At 32.2% G+C, this 18399-nt stretch overlaps 1 protein-coding gene and 2 long non-coding RNA genes across 3 annotated transcripts; 1 reads left to right on the top strand and 2 right to left on the bottom strand.

Moving 5' to 3' along the window:
- Positions 1–1925: 1925 nt before the first annotated feature.
- LOC129950986 (40S ribosomal protein S16) lies at positions 1926–6470 on the bottom strand. Its single transcript, XM_056062967.1, has 5 exons — positions 6357–6470; positions 6227–6268; positions 6024–6155; positions 5738–5852; positions 1926–2169 (listed from the first exon to the last, which is right to left on the bottom strand). Exons 1-5 carry the CDS (start codon positions 6366–6368, stop codon positions 2024–2026), a joined length of 447 nt encoding a protein of 148 aa, XP_055918942.1. The 5' UTR covers positions 6369–6470; the 3' UTR covers positions 1926–2023.
- Positions 6471–13925: 7455 nt separating this feature from the next.
- On the top strand, positions 13926–15608 carry LOC129950987 (uncharacterized). The gene is made up of 3 exons (XR_008782121.1): positions 13926–14835; positions 14891–15250; positions 15311–15608. It is a non-coding gene; the product is annotated as an uncharacterized LOC129950987 (long non-coding RNA).
- A 463-nt stretch (positions 15609–16071) lies between these two features.
- Positions 16072–17841, bottom strand: LOC129951271 (uncharacterized). Its single transcript, XR_008782166.1, has 5 exons — positions 17712–17841; positions 17223–17644; positions 17092–17149; positions 16455–17021; positions 16072–16389 (listed from the first exon to the last, which is right to left on the bottom strand). It is a non-coding gene; the product is annotated as an uncharacterized LOC129951271 (long non-coding RNA).
- Between the last annotated feature and the right edge of the window lie 558 nt (positions 17842–18399).

Here is an 18399-nt window from a genome sequence, read left to right as displayed (position 1 = left end):
CAAATGCCTTTGAAATATCAAGTGCAATAATTTGTTCCAATGTTCGGTGAGATAAACCATAAGATCACCAGTGGACCACCTTTGCAACGAAAGCCATACTGGCGGTCATTGAGAAGCTTCCGTTCTTCAAGATATTTTTTAAGCTGAAAATTGATCAGCGTTTTCATGACCTTTTATCTTTTTGGTTAAGTCTACGTCGCTGTAAAGCCCGTACAGCTCTTCGTTCTATCTTCTTTCCACAAAGCTTCTATGCATACGGGACGGTAGATCACGGAAAGAATTTTGCTCTCGAAGCATCCTAAGGCGCTCTCATCTTTCTTTGACAGGGTCCAAGCCTTAGCGCCATAAATGAGAAAACGAATGATAAGCCTCTTGTACATGATAACTTTAGAAGTTTGAGAGAGGACTTTACTGCTCAATTGCCTTCTAAGTAAAAGAAGCAGCGATTTGGAAGTTATTCTTCTTTCAGTGATTTTAGGGCTTGTGTCATTGTCTAAATTTATAGCGTTGCCTAGGGGAGAATGTCCAACTAACTCAAAGTTATAGTTGTCTATGGTTCAATGTCCTTTTTTGAATACAGCATGTACTTGATCTTGCCCTATCTATCCATATATAAACAAATTAATTCCAAGGAAGCAAAATACTTACAAATAAACTAACATATCACATTCTAAATCAATTCATGCATCCGTCAAATGACAAAAAAACCGCTATCTAAATGGACCTTGCACATAACTATCGCATATGCAACAAAAGCATAATATCGAGACCAATGCTTTTGGCACAGACAAAAACCCATGGGAGGGTTAAAAGAATAGATTATCAAAAGATTAACAAAATTTTTCAGAAAAAGCTTGTTCAGTTTCATAGGTCAAAAGTATACGGGTCTGGAAGTCAATATTCTAGTGAATGGAAAATAAGCTCCAATAACTTAATTGAAACTATATTTCATTTTACCAACAAGATTGTACGAGAACAGTTAACCGTGGTAATCCAACACATTAATACATTCTTTTATAAATTAATTAAACATTTTTAGAATTAAAACTTTATCATTATCGTCTAGTCAATCGTTTTCAGTATATTTCAAATACTCTTATACTATGACTGAAATATCAAAATTGACTCAACGAAAAATAATCCTTGTTTGATAACTTATAAATGTTATTAAACTTGTTATTAAATTCAAACTGTTTTGTGATGTAATAATAATATAACTTTTTGTGCTTTTATTTGTTGCTGCCGACGATGAAACTATAATTTCAAAAATTGTTTGTATATCTGATATTGTGAATTAATAAATATAATTATAATTTTGAGTATCCATAGGTCAGGTCTGTCCAAGAGATCCAAGATAAGACTCCATTTTATCTACAGGGGAAAATACTTGGCTTCCAAAATATTTGTTGATCCCGAAACTATTTTGGATTAGTGCTCTGTGTAAGAGCGATACAAAAACCGTTGCATTTCAAACATAGAAAGAAGAAAGATTCCTTATTTATACTCGTATACTTATATTTTGTATATACAAAAAAATACATATGGGTTAGAAGAGAAAGGGGATTCATCTATTCATTTTCTTTGTTACCGTACTAATTTATTTTTTTGATTTTGTATTTTCGTTTTGTAAGAAAAACTTAACATTTTCAATGCAATTAGCTTACTTATCAACAGAAATTAATAGCAGACGATACCTAGCTATTGAGCAAACGCTATCGTTTTGACGATTATAGTCTTACGTGAAGTGAAACTATCGTCGAAACGATATCGTCTGACGATGATCGTTTTACCGAATGACCCTTAAGCTCTGTTTTACTAATTTAAGTTGTGTAATTTTCTGGCTATTCCTTTTCCAGCGATACCAAAGATATGACTTACATAAATAAATATACGATATAAATTTGTAAGTGAAATAATTATAAAAATTGTGATAAAAACGACAATTTATATTTTTATTTTATTTTAATAACCGCTTTAAAATCAGTTTCACATAAAATACAAAAAAAATGTATTAGATGACTCCTTAACGGTACGATTTTTGGTAACGGGCACGAGCACCTGGACCTCCGAATTTCTTAGGCTCACAACGACGTGGGTCACCTACCAATAACGTTCTATCGTATTGAATCAAAATGTCTTTGATTTCTTTCTTTGATGCTTCATCAACGTCTGTAAGTAAAAATAAAATGTGTTTAGTACTTTATTAATAGATAATAATAAAGTTTAGTTGTACTAAAATGTACATGTTTTCAGAAAATGCATGTTTCGAGAATATCTTTATTTTACTATGAAAACAGATAAAATTAAGAAAGGAATAACAAATTATTATGAATTTAATAAACTTTGAATCAGACAGGTTTAAAAATAGAAAAATAAATTTGTAAGCTTATAGTACGTTTCCACCAAAAATAATCCCAGATTTAAGGCAAATGATTTAAAATAAATCATGAGGTGTTTCCACCAAAGAAAATTAGATTAATTTGACGTTGTCATAACAACCAATCGTAATTCGTTTTATTTATTTTAGTGACTTACAACCATTATTAAAATTTTGAATAAGAGAACAAAATGGGAACAATTGAAATTAATTTTAAACAATTCACAATGAAGTAGTACAATTTACAAATACATGTACCAATCATAGCAGAAATAATAGAAAAAAGAACTCTTTCCCAGCCATAGGTTTAGATATAGAAATAAGGATAGACCAATTGCATAGAATTATGGATGGTTTGGAAAATTCAGTTTAGGAAAAGCAAGTATGCTCGGTGAAAAGAAAAGTTAAAAGCAAAACGTAGAGTACAGAACAATGTCCAGATGTCTACGACAGAACCCTGTTTTTTTTAGCATGTTTCGATATTTCCACTATTTGTCCTTTAGTCGACCTCAAAATTTGGATGTAAGGTTCAATCTTGGTAATGATTTTTTAAGATTAAAAGTGGTTTAAACTGTAAAAAGAAGTAGGATTCAGAATCACTGTATAGAACGCAACTTATTAAAAAAAATAAGCTGTAATTTTTGTTATTTAACAACAAAAACGCATGCCAAACTGTTTGAATTCAGAATTATCGTCCTAAAGAATTTCTAAAAATATATACGGAGAATCAATAAAACTACATTTATAACCTGAAACGCTTTTAGATTAAGTGCAATATGCGGAAAATCGACATTTTTTAAAGCGCTGCTTCTAAGTTTGATGGATTAAATGTTTATTTTTACGAAGCAGTTTTAAAACAATTACAAATAAAATTGCAGGATCCTTCAGCCTATACAAACTTAAAAAAACAAAATTTTTAGCACAAAATGTAGCTATAGCATCACCCAAATGTCCTATTTCAAAGGTTTTCATTTGGTTGGTATATGCAAAGCTTGGTTTTTGATTTTCCTTTATTTCATCTTTCCAAAGGAGTGGCAAACTTTTGCTTCATAAGGAAAATCTGGATTATAAAGGACTGTGTATAGTAAGATATTTTTTTTATATAATATATGTAGTTAATGAAATAAATTGAGAAAAACTATGCAGTCTGGTTAAGATTTAAAAAATGCATGTTTTTTGGAGCTCAGTGCTTTAGATAGTCATCTATAAAAAGCAGGGCGTCTGTACGTCCACGATTAGTTTTAAATGTTTTTTATCTGCTGCTGGCCTCTTTAGGTATACTATATTAAAAATAAATAATGGGTGGCGCAACAGTCCGTTAAGAACTAGGGCTTAGTGACTTACAAAATTACATTAGATATATATATAATGGTTTACTTAAAGAAAATAATATATCATAATTACCTTATTTTAAAATTACATCTATCATAATTGCCTAATATTTTCGCTAAATTATAATTACTTTTTTTTTTTACTCAGGCAGTGTATTTTAATAAACCTTAGCATTTTTTAAAACATTTGAAAGTGCTAGACCCTTTCAGCCTTTGTATGAAGAAACTACTTTTAAACACTTAATGTAGCTTTAGCATCACCCAAATGTCCTATTTCAAAGGTTTTCATTTGGTTGGTATATGCAAAGCTTGGTTTTTAATTTTCCTTTATTTCATCTTTCCAAAGGAGTGGCAAACTTTTGCTTCATAAGGAAAATCTGGATTATAAAGGACTGTTTCCGTATAATATTTGTTCATGATATGTACATATTATTCCTACACTAAATTCACAAATGCATTAAACTAGATTTGTATTATCATTACTTAAAAAAAATAATACACAATTAAATCTCAAATTTCAGTTTAAAATAATAAATCTAAAAATTTTCTGGATAAAACTGCCTTAAATCATTCTAGTTGTCCATAAAACTAAATTTTTAAAAATGAGTTTAAATGAAAATTGTTTCGTATTGCGAGTACGGTAGGCGATAATAGGTGAAGTTGTTATTAATTTTCGTGACTCAGTTTTAATCTTTTTCTATTTGTTTTTTGGAGATTACCAAAAAATCAAATAATGATGCTTTTGTGATTGAAACAAATTTTTGAAATTGTATGAGCTTTTTGCAAAGTGCAAGCACTTACGAGAGAAAAAAGTTACTAGGTAAGGCAAAAATAATTTACGCAAAAGTTTTGTCAAATATTTCAATCGATAAGAAATGCAACTTTAGCATCACCCAAATGACCCATTTAACGGGTTATAAATTGTTCATCTTTTCGAAGGTATCTGGTTCTTAAAGGATTGTTTAGTTTTTGAAAAGCTTTACACATTTCAATCTTGCAACAAGGTATATAAAAAAATATCGTTTTGGTTATCCTTTTAACGATTTCGCAGCATACGATAGTGAAATGTCTGTTCAAGATTAAAAGCGTATCATTCTACATGTAGGTATTCATTTAGAATACAATTTTAAAAGATATTGTTAAGATTCGAATTGCTACTATAAATGTATGCAAAATTATAATTTTATTTCAGGATACTACGTTATTCCGACAAGGTTTAATATCGATACAAGGATATTGGTTTAATTAAAGAAACTTATGTATCATAAATACCTTATTTTATAATTGCCTATGTTAAAAAAAAAAAACGTATTTTTGCTAGATTATAATTACTACAAATTTATATCAGCCTGTATTTTTTAAAATACCTCTACAAATTAAAAATAAAATACTTTGTAGCTTTAGCATCACCCAAATGTCCTATTTAAAAGGTTTTCAATTGGTTGGTATGTGCAAAGCTTGGTTTTTGATTTTCCTTTATTTCATCTTTCCAAAGGAGTGGCAAACTTTTGCTTCATAAGGAAAATCTGGATTATAAAGGATTGTTTATCGTAAATTAAGTTTTTTATATTAGTACAAAAAATAACTTTTTTTGGAAATGTGTAAGCTGGCTTGTTATCTGATGAAACCTTTTCTATTATGAAATAAAATAACGGTAAGGACATGATTTACACCTCCAGTAATGAGGCAGGGTGTTTAAAAATTGATTTCTGAAGCCAATTACAAAAACCGCCTCACAAGCTCCAGCTGATTTTCATGTCTTGTAATTGAAAGAATAGATTTGGTCGACGATCTGCTTACGCTTACACATATATGTATAAACAGAAATAAAATTGATTAGAATAGAGCTGGCTTTACACCAGCCATTTCGAGTAACACATTTTGATTCTCAAATTATTGAAATTGATTCAGACGGCCTAAATTATAAAACTACCGATCAAATTGAATACAAAACCATTGTAAAGGAGTCCACTACAGCAATTATCCCTAACTAGGATCCGAAATTAAATAATTATTTATTGGTACTTACACTTTTGATAAAAAGCTATCAATGCTTTAGAGATAGCTTGACGGATTGCGTAGATTTGTGCAACATGACCACCACCGCTCACACGAACACGAATATCCACACCAGCGAATTTTTCCTGGAAGATATTTAATGAATTTAAATAGATATCACTTTTAGAGGTTTGCAAAATGTAATGCTTCAGAATTCAGTTTGTGTAATATTTTCACAGATATTTTCAATTTCGGGATAAGTTGATATCATCACTAAGTATTTAGTAAATGTCATAATTTCGTCTTCGATAACATACCTTGCCGAGCAACAAAAGAGGTTCCTGCAATTTGTATTGTAAAACCTTGGGTTCAATATTGTCCAGGGGCCGCCCATTAACTCGAAGAAGGCCGCGACCACGCTTACAATAAGCGACTGCTGTGGCAGTTTTCTAATAAAATGTTAAAATTGAGTTTTATAAACACGTGCATTATGACAATATTCTACTTATAATCTACTTACTTTGCGTCCGAAAACCTGAACTGCGTGAATAGGTTCACGTCTCTGAAAGAAAAGTTAAATTATATATCTGAAGAATTACTTTTAACAGAAATTATCAAATAGAAATGTCTTTTTTGGCAAGACAAAATACCTTTTGCTGCATTTTGCTTGGTGATTTCGTTGGAAAAGAGCGGAAATAAGATGAGCGCCATTTAACTAAAAGTTCTAGTTCAATTTCGTTAAGAAAACTTACGGTTTAGAGACATCTCTTAGAGAGTAAGAGAACTATTGTTTTGGTCTGTTCAACACCCACTGGCCTACGGAGTTGCTTGCAACTTTTTACGCTAACACATAGAAATCAAAGTTGCACAACCAAACAAGGAGAATTTAAGTTTTTCTTGAACAATGAACAGCGACAAAATGAGCAGCAGCCGCAGTAGTTGACAATTTTGACAGTAGAAAGTTGCGTAGAAAACGCAATTAGACTGATGGTATGGGAACTTGGGTAGACCACATTAAAAAAAATATATTTTTATCACTTTTAACAAATTTATATGTGACAATAACTGTTATTATATTTAAAGTTTGACACAAATTTAACCGAGAATACCACCGGCGACCAACAGAATAAATATTTTTTTATTAATTTCCGTCAAGGAAAAAGATGGATAATCTGTTCATCTCTTTTGTGGGCACAACTATTAAATTGGGTTTGTTTGCAGGTTTTTAGTATTTAGAATCGTAGTTCAGGCGTTAGTTTGATTAAGCACTAAGCTTTCCAAAATTGAAATTGCTTTCCGCCACTTTTCTCCAAGTTCCAAACTAACTCTGAGGCTCCACAAGATTAAAATCCAATCCAACTTATCTTCCGCAATCCAATGTTTTTTTTTTGACTAAGCATATTATGTCTTGCCATGAGCAACCTCAAATGTCACATTTGACACAACGGTCAATGTGTTGTTTACTTTTTTGTTGATTTAATTTTTGTGCCGGTAGTTGTTTTTTTACAAAATTAAATTTCAAACAAATTATATAAAAAAATGCTTTTGAGTAAATAAAAATTAGCGTTTTAAAAAAAATGAATGCTTGTTAAAAAGCTGGAGGAACTACAACAGCTAACTATTCAAGAGGATAAAAGAAAACACAGGTTTTGGGTGAATCCATTTCTCCTCGATGTAAGGGAACTTCATGATTTGGAAGCGCACCTACTCAAGGACTTACTATGGTATGACGGTGCAGACTATAATAATTTTTGTAGAATATCGGTCGATAGCTTACTAAAACAGGTAAGTCATATTATGTAGTTAAAAAGAACAATATAAGAAGTTAAATATATTTAACTTTTCTTTTATTAATTGAACTCACTAAATGTACAAAATATGTAGGTATGACCGCACTCGACGAAAATTTAAACGAAATGAAATTTTAATTTCAAAAAGACTGTGTGAAATGAACGCTCACCACTACATACAACACAAACGTCAAATTTGATGACAGGATTTTGATCCGCTCGAAAAATCCAAACTGCCGTAACCGGATCATGGACTGGATGTTGGATTGTTGGTCTCTATTGGATTACCTGATGACAAGCCGATAGTCCTGTCATCGGATATGTTCAATGGAGACCCCAAGTAAGGAATATTGCATCACAAGTAACGCATATTTATTTTTAGAACTTAAATTTGTTTTTTTCCTGAATTTCGGGGAAATAAACCCACAGTATATAAGAGAACTCTGTCAGGGAAAAAATACAGATACTTCTAATTCAATTGACCGCAGCCGTACACATTTTAAAAGAGGTCCGTTTTGAGAACATTTTTGGTTAAAAAAAAAACACTTTAAAATGCATTTTTTTCTTTGTTTAAACGTTTGTTTTGAGGAGATTCAACCAAAATATAGCTAGTAATTAAGCCATGACTTAAGCTAGAATTAAATAATCAACTCAAAGGGTCAACACGTTGACTCTCTGACGTCAAAAAAACATCTAAATTTTCTGTGTTAATGCACCGTCAACGTTCACAGCGTCAATGCTTAAGACGTTGACAATCACACGGTTAGACAAAATATGTGATATTTATTTATTTCCAATAGGTCCAGGGATTAAATAGGTACATAAATAAGCACTATAGTATCTGTTTAAGTTGGCAGGTTGTTGTGTAGATAAAAATGTAAGGAAGTTTCTAGGGAATAATTTTGTTAAATTAATGTATTAAACCAAGAAAGTAACAAAGTTAGTTTGAGAACCTACTATTCTCCTCACCCTCATTTTAGTTATTTAAAAACGGAAATTTTTTTAAAGATAGTGTAATAGCTTCTTGCATCATTAGGAAAAAGGGCAATATACAAACGATCCTTTTTAATTAAAAAATTTAAAAATGATTGTCTCCTTGTAGACTTAACTTGATTTAATGAAAAAAATTATAGTTAAAATTAGAATGGCATTTTTTGTAACGTGAAACATAAATTATTAATTGCACCTGACAAACAAACAAAACCATTTTAAAAAAGCTGTGTAGTCGATATAATTTCATTTCAATTCACATATTTGTACATACAAGTATCATTGAAATGAAAATCTTATTTCAATTTTGGAGAAAATCTTAATTTTAAATCTAAGTAAAACTTCGCCTTCTTTATAAAATATTGTACTTGTACTACCTACCCCCCCCCCCCCAATATTTCAAAACACAAATAACAAAAAAATAACAAAATCTGACTAAATTTAGGGAATTAGATTTATGAGAATTTTTTTTTGTTTCTTGGGCTTTGATGATCAATCAGTTGGATGCGATTAATAATAAAATAAAACTAAACCATCTTGGTTTTACAATACCAGTTGTTTCGCCAGTTGTTTTACAGCTTCTTCAGGGGATTTATTTAGTATTTTATATTAACAAAAAAAAAAACATGATTAAAAGCTGCACAAAAATTGCGAAAAGTTTAAATATGGACAACACTAGTATCACCGTATTTAACAACTAAGGTATGGCCACACTATACTAATTAAATTTAATAATTAAGATCAACAAACCTTAACATTGAAGAAATACACTTCAAATTAAAATTAACTTAATTTTTTATTTCTAACTAAATCTTTGTAAATTTAAATTTATTATTATTTTTTTTATTATTTATTATAATTATATTTTGTATTATTTATTATTTATTATTGATTTATTTATATAGTTCTAACATGACATCAACCAAAAAGAGTTTTTAAATAAGTGACCATTTAAACATGAATGTATTTTCAATATACATATATTAAAAAAAGAGGCCATTTTGAATATTATTTGCGTATCTACTATTTTTTTTTTGTAGATTTAAATTTTTTATAAAAAAACTGACTGTTTGATTTTTATAAAAATTATCTAAATGTCGAAAACACTGTTTTATGTGAAATAAAATTAGTTTGAAGCCTATGTTTTAATTTTTGTAAAGGCATATGAGTTGCAAGTAAATTTTTACTAAGTTTTAGTACTGTTTTCTTAGGTTTTTTATTTTTTGTACAAAAAGTGTCAATTCGATTTTTCTCAAAATTTTACCAGATATCAAAAACGTTATTTTTCTTTGCATACAATTATTTTGGAGATAAAATCATTTTTTGTTCGTAAAATATTCGATGGGACAATTATTTTATTTAGTTTTTTTTATTTACAAAAAACACGTTTTTTCCAAAGAATATACTAGTTTGGTATCACGTTACATCATATAATTTAAAATTTTACTCAAGTCGCTAGCCTCATTGGTTCATCTTTTTTAAATTGCTATGGCAAAAAAAACAAGCTCAATTTTTTTGAGAGTCCTTTCCCCATGTTTTTGCATTATTTTCTGTATAACAACATTTATTTGAAGTCGATATCTACGTGTTCTTGAGATATGGACGACGAACAAAAATTCTCGATCTTACGGACGTAGAGACACACGAACATACGTACACATACACGCACAGACATCACTCATAAAATATTTTATTTCGACTCTAAGGACCTTGAATTGTTGAGATATGTCAAAATATTCAATTCGACAAATCGGAAGTTAATCTACTTTGTATAAGCCATTCTTTTTATATTGTTTAAAAAAAAAACTTTAAAAAAATGTGTGCACTATTATTGACATTGTTTAAAAATATTTGTCTCATTTCAAAATGATTCGAAAATCAATCAAAAACCACGTTATACAGATCATAAATAACAAATTATTACAAAAATGTCTTTTCATTGCCTCCCTCGAACTTTCGCTGAGTTTGTATACATCCTTCTCTATTCTCTTTTCTTTTAGTAATCTGGAAATTTATTATTTTATATTTGAAATCTCGCTCATTTGTTACTCCACCACAATACATTCCACATGTGGAACGAACTATTTAGAAAGTCCATTAAAAGATGTCAGGCCGAGCGTTCCTCTTCATGACAGTACTATTCAAATATATATAAAAAGAAATTATTTTTTCAATGCCAAAATAAGAGAATTTTACGAAAAAAAATTTATCCACATTTCAACAAATACAAAATTTCATTCAAATTTTTGTGTGCATCTGTAAAAAGGAATTAAAACAAGCCATGTAATAGGAATGTCACAATGGTCACTGGTCGCTCTCATGTTAATAGTCCTGAAATGCTTCCCGACACGATATTTAATGTTAGCTCCATAGAGACACCATATATGGTGTGTCTATGGTTAGCTCGAGTCTACACTCTACGTGCCCAGTTTACTCAGTTTGTTACTCTACTATTACACAGAGTAAGAATCAGCATTAATCGGCTATTTTGTTTTGAAGTGGCATTCGGTGATGCGCACATTATTACACAAAGACTTTTCGAGTGTTTAAGTCTGTGCATTATTTTGATAGATACCTTTTATTTGTACTTTCGTTGGCTTCTTCGTCCACTTGAATTCACTTTCATTTCCCATATTGAGGTATTAGCTCTACTTAACACAAACACGAGTCACAAAATATGTAATAACATAGCTTTTACAAAGACTCTCTTTATAAAGACCGGAAACCAATCTGTCATTCTGATTTTCCTAAAAGCTATTATCACTGCTATAGTCAATTCACCACTTGTAAAGTTTATTCACCACGAATTGATGAGAAAATACGAATAATTAATTGTACAGTGCTTATTTGACACATCTGTTGCTAAGAAAAAATGTACTAAATCTAATGCAGAATATAGGGATAATAAATTAAATCGGATGGGATTAGAAGTGTGTTGTATTTTGTGCTATTGTTTCGTACATGTATGTTTTTTTTTTAGGTAATAAACTTGTAAAGAAAACTGATGTAGTGCTAATAAGAAGAAATGGGTCCATAAAATATCATCTTTTTAAGTTGTTTCAATAGTTAAATAAAGTCCAACGTTCAGCCTGCTTGTGTATAAGCGGATCGCTTCGCACGACCCCGTCTGCAGCACTGGACACCTTGCTCTACCTTACACCTCTTGACATATTTAGCAAACAAATAGCTGCAAGCTCGGCTATTCGCCTCAATGCTTCGTCGCAGTGGACTAACAACAACATTGACCACTCCGTAATTCTAAGGTACTTAGAATCAATTCCAAAGCACACAGACTACACCATCCCCCAACTACAATTCGACAGGAATTTCCAGATTTCTATACCTACCAGATCTTTTTGGGAGGATAGGACATTCTTAGAGGATGAGTCAATCCACTTTTACACAGATGGCTCAAAAACCAAAGAAGGGGTTGGTGGTGGTGTGTACTCTGAACGACTGAAATTAAGTCTCTCATTCCGCCTTCCCAATCATTGTAGCGTGTTCCAGGCGGAACTTTTGGCGATTAAAGAAGTCTTGTCTTGGCTCAAGGAAAACGTGATATCAACATCTGATATCCGTATTTTCTCCGACAGCCAGGCCGCTATCAAATCTCTGGACTCTGTCTCTACAAACTCTATAACAGTCCATAACTGTCGATCATCTCTAATGGAGATGGCGCAGCAGTTTAATATTCACCTATGCTGGGTGCCGGGCCATAGAGACATTCCAGGTAACTGTAAGGCTGATGAACTCGCCAGGAACGGTACATTACAGCCCATCCTACCACGTTTGGCAAGTACTGGCATACCATTCGCTACTTGTAAACTGCTACTAATGCAAGACGCTGCGAGGAGGGCAGGCACCAGGTGGACCAACATCACCACGTGTCAAGCCACAAAAAACATCTGGCCAACACTGGATTTAAAACGTTCAAGGTGCTTGCTCTCTCTAAGCAGATCGCATATAAGCTCGATAATAGGTGTCATAACCGGACACTGTCTAACAGGAAAGCACGCCACGAGACTAGGCGTATTCTCAAATGACTTTTGCAGAAGCTGTATGGACGAGGAAGAGGAAGAAACGGTTCTTCATCTTCTCTGCACATGCCCTGCTCTAGCTCGAAAACGCAAGAATTACCTAGGAGAATTCTTCTTTAACGATCTAAACGATCTAAATCATATCAGTATAATCAGCCTCTCACGTTTCGTAAGGGACTCTAACTGGTTCCATTGAGCTTAGGAGGAAGCCTCAAGATTCATGTGGTATCACAATGGGCCATTACACTGGCCTAAGTGTGTCCGTTTCCATCTTGGACAGCCACTATAACCTAACCTAACCTAAGTTGTTTCAAAATGTATAATTATATAATGCTAACTTATTAAAATAAATTAATTGCTTTTCTTATTCTTTCTAATTTGTTTAAGTTTATATGTTAAAAGAAGAATTAAGTAATGTTGGCGAAGTATTTCAGACAGAATTATAGCTACTATACGTTTTTAAAAAAATACAGTTTTACCGTAAAATAACCTTACAAGTAAACTTCTTTCTGAAACGAATATGCTTGTTGTTACTAAAAAACAAGAGAAAACTATAGTATGAAAACTATAGTACTCTTTCCGTGATTCTTAAAGGGGCCTAGAGGTCTTTTTGATTCAAAGTGACAAGAAATTGTTAATTTGTAACTTCAATACATTTAAAAGTGTGTACTAAGTAGAATACACTTTCCAATTCAATGAAAAGTTATAAATGTCTGAACAAGACTTTTGTTGTGTTTAAACTTTAATTAAAAGAAAACTTAAAAAATGTTTAGCAAAAATGTAAAACATTTTTTTTAATAAATATAAAGAGTTCTGAACCAAGTAAAATTATTCGTTCCAATAATCATAGAGGAAATATATTATCTAGAGTCCCGACCGGTACCCGTCCTACCTGAAACACCCTCAAATTTTATTCGAGGTGAACTCTCCCAAATTCGAGGTGAACTCTCTCAAATTCTCTATCGGTGAATACATGTGAGTGGAGAAAAAAAAGCAAAATGGGGGATTGGGCTAAAAAGAAACTTATGGAATTTTTGTGACCTGTCAAAAATGACAATCAATTTTGCAAAACAAAACAATGGGTTTCGGATTTTAAGAGTAAGTTTTTGTTAATTGTTTTGATTTTTAATATAATTTGATATTTTTCAGACCAAAATTCTTTATAATGAGGAGGGTATATACAATCTTCACTTCATTGAATAAAAAGTAAGTCAAATTGCAGTGAAGGAGGTGCAACAATAATGGATTTATTTTATAGTCTGTCTTTTCATTTTAGATATTGCCAAAATGCAGGAAGCAATTTTCTTTAAGTAATTTGGAAAGCAAACCAAACAAGGCGCTGATTTGCTGGTAAGTTTTATGTATATTATATTTATCTTAACAAAATAATATCAATGTGTTTAACTACAGATGCTACAAATTGTTTTTGTATGTACTTCTCAATGGCAAGAGCTGCCGCAGGCGTTGACGGCGGAGGTGTCACCATCAAAACCATTAGAAACAACACCACCAAGTCAATGATGCAAGTGGAAGTTTTGCCATGCAATAGTCGACCGCTGATGCCCTTCTCCATCAATTGTGTAAGTACGTATCGAAACATTCATATCGTAGTCAACTAGCTTAATCTTCATCTTCTAGGTGTAACTGCTTGAACAGAATGGTGTAGCTGTAGCTGTTGCCTGTAGCACTGTCAAAGTTAAAAGATACGAAAATAGTATACATCGACACAATGAGAAGCTGTAGCTGTAGCAGTAGCTGCAGCGCAAGTTGACTCAACTTTAACTTTTGGCGACGCTGCAAGCTACATTTGAGATGACAGATGGGGGAAACCCATTTCATTTTTTGACTTTTCACTTTTTTTTTGGGAGCGTTCAATGCATTTGAGAATTTTTTCTGGTTTTGTAACTTTTTTATAGTATGCTACCATACAAATTCAGTTCAAATATAAATTTCATATGCGTTGAACATGCCCGCTGCGCTACACCATTGTGGGCGACCTTTGCTACATTAGTGAGCGTTTTATTGACAGCTTATACTACAGCGATTTTCTTAGAATACAATCGCAGGAATACTCAAAAATTGTCCAACCTTGACTGTAAGAGAGTTCAAATTTTAAATCTACAACGAATCCATTTATTTTGCTCCTAAGAATAGCACTGGCTTAACGGTGGCAATCATTCGGAGGCAAATGAGCTGGCCCGACAAGAATCCCCAAGAAGCCAAACAGATTCAGATCAGTCTCTCGGCAGCTACTGACGATGTCGGCGAGTGGAATCCATCGATTTGCACACAGAAAATCAACATCAAAAAAAGTAAGTCAACTTCCATTTAAAATTTCCTTGTTAATGAAAATTAATTTCTTTATAGTCACGACAATTTAGCAGCGTCATGGTCAACCTGCCGATCAACTATTCACAGTGAATAACCTCCATTCGCAGCGGAAGCGATCTCTGCGTTGTCGACAATGCGAAAACAATGTCATCAAGCCGGAGTACCATCCAGGATCGATCAAGTATCGCATTCAATTGCTTGCTAACTACCATGTGCCCAACGTTCTGCTTGTGCGTTGTGAAAAGCCACTGAAGCCTGGCACGTCCACTGAATTGATCCTTAAGCTAACTAACCCAACGATGTACCATATGGCCACAACCATTATGAAACTGCCAACCAAGGAAGAGCAACGGCGAATGATCGACTTCGAATAAAAGTTCAACGAAAGGAACCAAAGTAAATAACAATCGAATTGTAAATTCTTATTCTATGTTGTTTCTCTTATTTATTTTATAGTTTCACCTTGAAGAAAGTCCAATAAAGTAACAATCAAATTGAACTTCACACCTGAAGAAGGACTGAAACCAGGCGATGATGTTACCCTTAGTTTCTTGATGAAATATACTTTTGTGAAAACATACACACGCCCGAAAAGAAAGCAAAAACACGCATTATCATCGAAAGTTTTTGTAAAAGTTGGTCAATTGAAGCCTAAATTTATTTCTATGTATATCTAGAAATTAATCTTTTTTGCAAACAACTTGTTTATTTATTTTGAGCTATAGTGTAAATTTTGTATATATTGTATATTCTACTATTTCTTTACTGACTAGGATTATTTTTATTCAAAATTATTTATGATTTACTTTACTTTAATAATAAAGGAATTTGTTTTGAATTCAAAGATGTTGGTGCTTTTTTCTTCAGGGGTTGAATTCGGTTGAATCAAGTGAATTTTGAAGAATATACAAATGGTATTGTACAAATTTATCGGATTAGCCAATATAAAACATCCCATTTCGGTTGTTTGGGGGCAGCACAACTCGTACCTTGAACAAAATGGGACCTACATAACTAAAATGTTCGTTGGAATTTTTACCCGCCCATTTAAACCATATAAATTTGATTAAATGAAAAGTACGAAACAAATTTAAGCGAAATATTAAAAAAATATTGTAGATTTGGAAATCATCACAATTACCACCAATTATAACGTTGAGTGCCGAATGGAATTTAAAAACATATTTGAATTAATTTTATTGTATTTAAAAAAATATATAAACATGATTAACAAACCAGGGAGTCTACATGTTTAATGATTCAAATTATTTATTTTTATCACAAAAAAGAATACAATATTATTATTAATGACTTTTAATTAATGTAAAATTGAATATGGATATAAGCTAAACAAATTGTTTTTATTCATAAGCTCATCCTTGCCAACAAAAAGGAGACATTTAACATTTTGAACTAATAGATATAAATGGTATCTGTTGTTTGCGGTGATGAGTTAATGTGATGTTAGTGCGAAGTTTTGAGTTCGCTATTGCTTGTTATAGAACCCCCAGCTGTGATGATTCTCATCGTATCAGCTGAAAGAAGATTTTTAATTATAAAATAAATTACCTCAAGCAGAAACATAACACTTTTCACTTACTCTCTGTTGTAAAACATTAAGCTTTTAGTGCCAGATCAAGAATGGATAGTCCAGGCTCTGGAAAAATCTTAACGATAGGATTTAGTTGTAGTTCAGTTCACCTAGTCCTTCAACATTTGCCTTGTAGAGCGCTTCTGTGACTTTTTCGGCTTTTTAGATCCGCCTCTGAAAGAGAAAAACTTAAAAAGCTAAAAGAAGTGATTTATTTGTTTATTAAAAATCACCTCATATCTTCAGCTAGAATCGTTTGTGCTTTTCTCTTCTCTGGTGGTTTTTTGTGTTGTTCCATGAGAAATGCAATTTCTTCCAGTGGAATAAAACTACTTGAACAACGTGAACGACTTGAGAAGATTCTCGACTTCAGAATCTGGCATTTTCAAAAAGAACTGATAAAGAGAAAAAGGCGACGTTTTTTCTTCGTCCAGCCAAATACCATCGCCAGCAAATTTTCCGATCTTGTCTCCTTCTTCGTTGTTAACAAGAGGCAGAATTGAATTGAAGATATTGACGGCATTGAAAGCAATAAATCATAATTGAAAGAAGGTATTTCGATTGAATTCCAGAGACCTACAATTTAAATTAGAAAAATCGAAAATTAAGATAGTTCTTATTTTATTATTTATAAACACATCCTCACCAACTACATCACAGAGTTCGATAAAAAATGTAAAAGGAAGATATTCAAATGTGAATTTCTGCAAAAAAGAACATAGTGAAACAGATCAATTGCCCAATCCTCGGTGGTAGGTATTGTCTTGAAAAATTGACTGTAGATTAAATTAACTATTGTTCACATGATGAGGAAGGACTTGCATTCATTGCGATCTTTCGGCTATCCGTAGCTGGCTGAAAGAAGTGCTTTGCATTGCAAAGATGGTGGCACATTACGTGAATGTGCTACTGCTATCACACGCTGCAATTAATTCAACTTGTATTTGTATTTGGCTTGGCTATGAATGACCATCAAGTAAAGAGATTCCTCAACTTTATAACAACTCTCGACTTGTATACCCATCTCGTCAAATGAAGCATGTCAGATAGGTTGCAAAGGGAAGCTTTTCAGACTTCTGCGACATCGATCCCTTCGCTGTAATCGGCCCTTCTCATTCCTACAGGGTTAACAATGAGGATATAAGCCATCAGAATAGAGCGATTTGATCGCCAGTCTTGTTGAGCAGTGTAATTTTTTACTAAAAAACAAAACAAAACAATATTCATATAATTTGAGTTAAAAATTAATATGAACACAATATTTACCTTCAATTTGTACCTATTCACTCCACAATAAATATGTCGGCGTTGCTGGCTTCCTACGCGCTTCCTTCCACTTTTCTTGTTGCAACGTAACCCTTGGTTTCTTCTTTATCTGAGGATTTAATTAAATTCAATATATATTTTTATTTCAATAAATTAATATTTTCAATTTTGTTTTACCTTCATTTGCTTTATTGATACTGAATTTTGGTTTGTTTACATTTTCGTAGAATTGTCAAAATACTCACCTCGCTGTTGATCTGTCAAAACTTGACATAACTCAAATTGGGATACGTTCGCATTACAGTTCTAGGGTGCGCTTATACTTTCAGCACGATTTTTTTCTGTTTTTAGCGAAATTTTTCATAAAATACATAGAATTTGTGTGCCAAAAGCATTCAAATATTATTTTTAGCACAGTTTTCACTAAAAAGAAGTTGTAAAATTCATTTTTCTAAAAATATTGCATTCATTTTTCTATTTTTGAATTCAACGGATTTCTTTTTTGAACGTCTGAGTTCACCTCATAGTTTTTTCCCCCGCGGTCGAGCAATGTGTGCACAAATTCCATAACAACTACATTCATAATGGCTTGGTCCCATAAGAAATGCACGGGACCACTTACACATGTTTATCCTTATGGACAAAATCCTCCCAATTTAGCTTGTAGGCCGAAAGAGAGCAAACCCAT

This window comes from Eupeodes corollae, chromosome 3 (assembly GCF_945859685.1).
Source record: "Eupeodes corollae chromosome 3, idEupCoro1.1, whole genome shotgun sequence".
Taxonomy (NCBI): Eukaryota; Metazoa; Arthropoda; class Insecta; order Diptera; family Syrphidae; genus Eupeodes; species Eupeodes corollae.
Note: the sequence above shows the minus strand (reverse complement) of the source record. Positions and strands in the feature narration are given on the sequence as shown.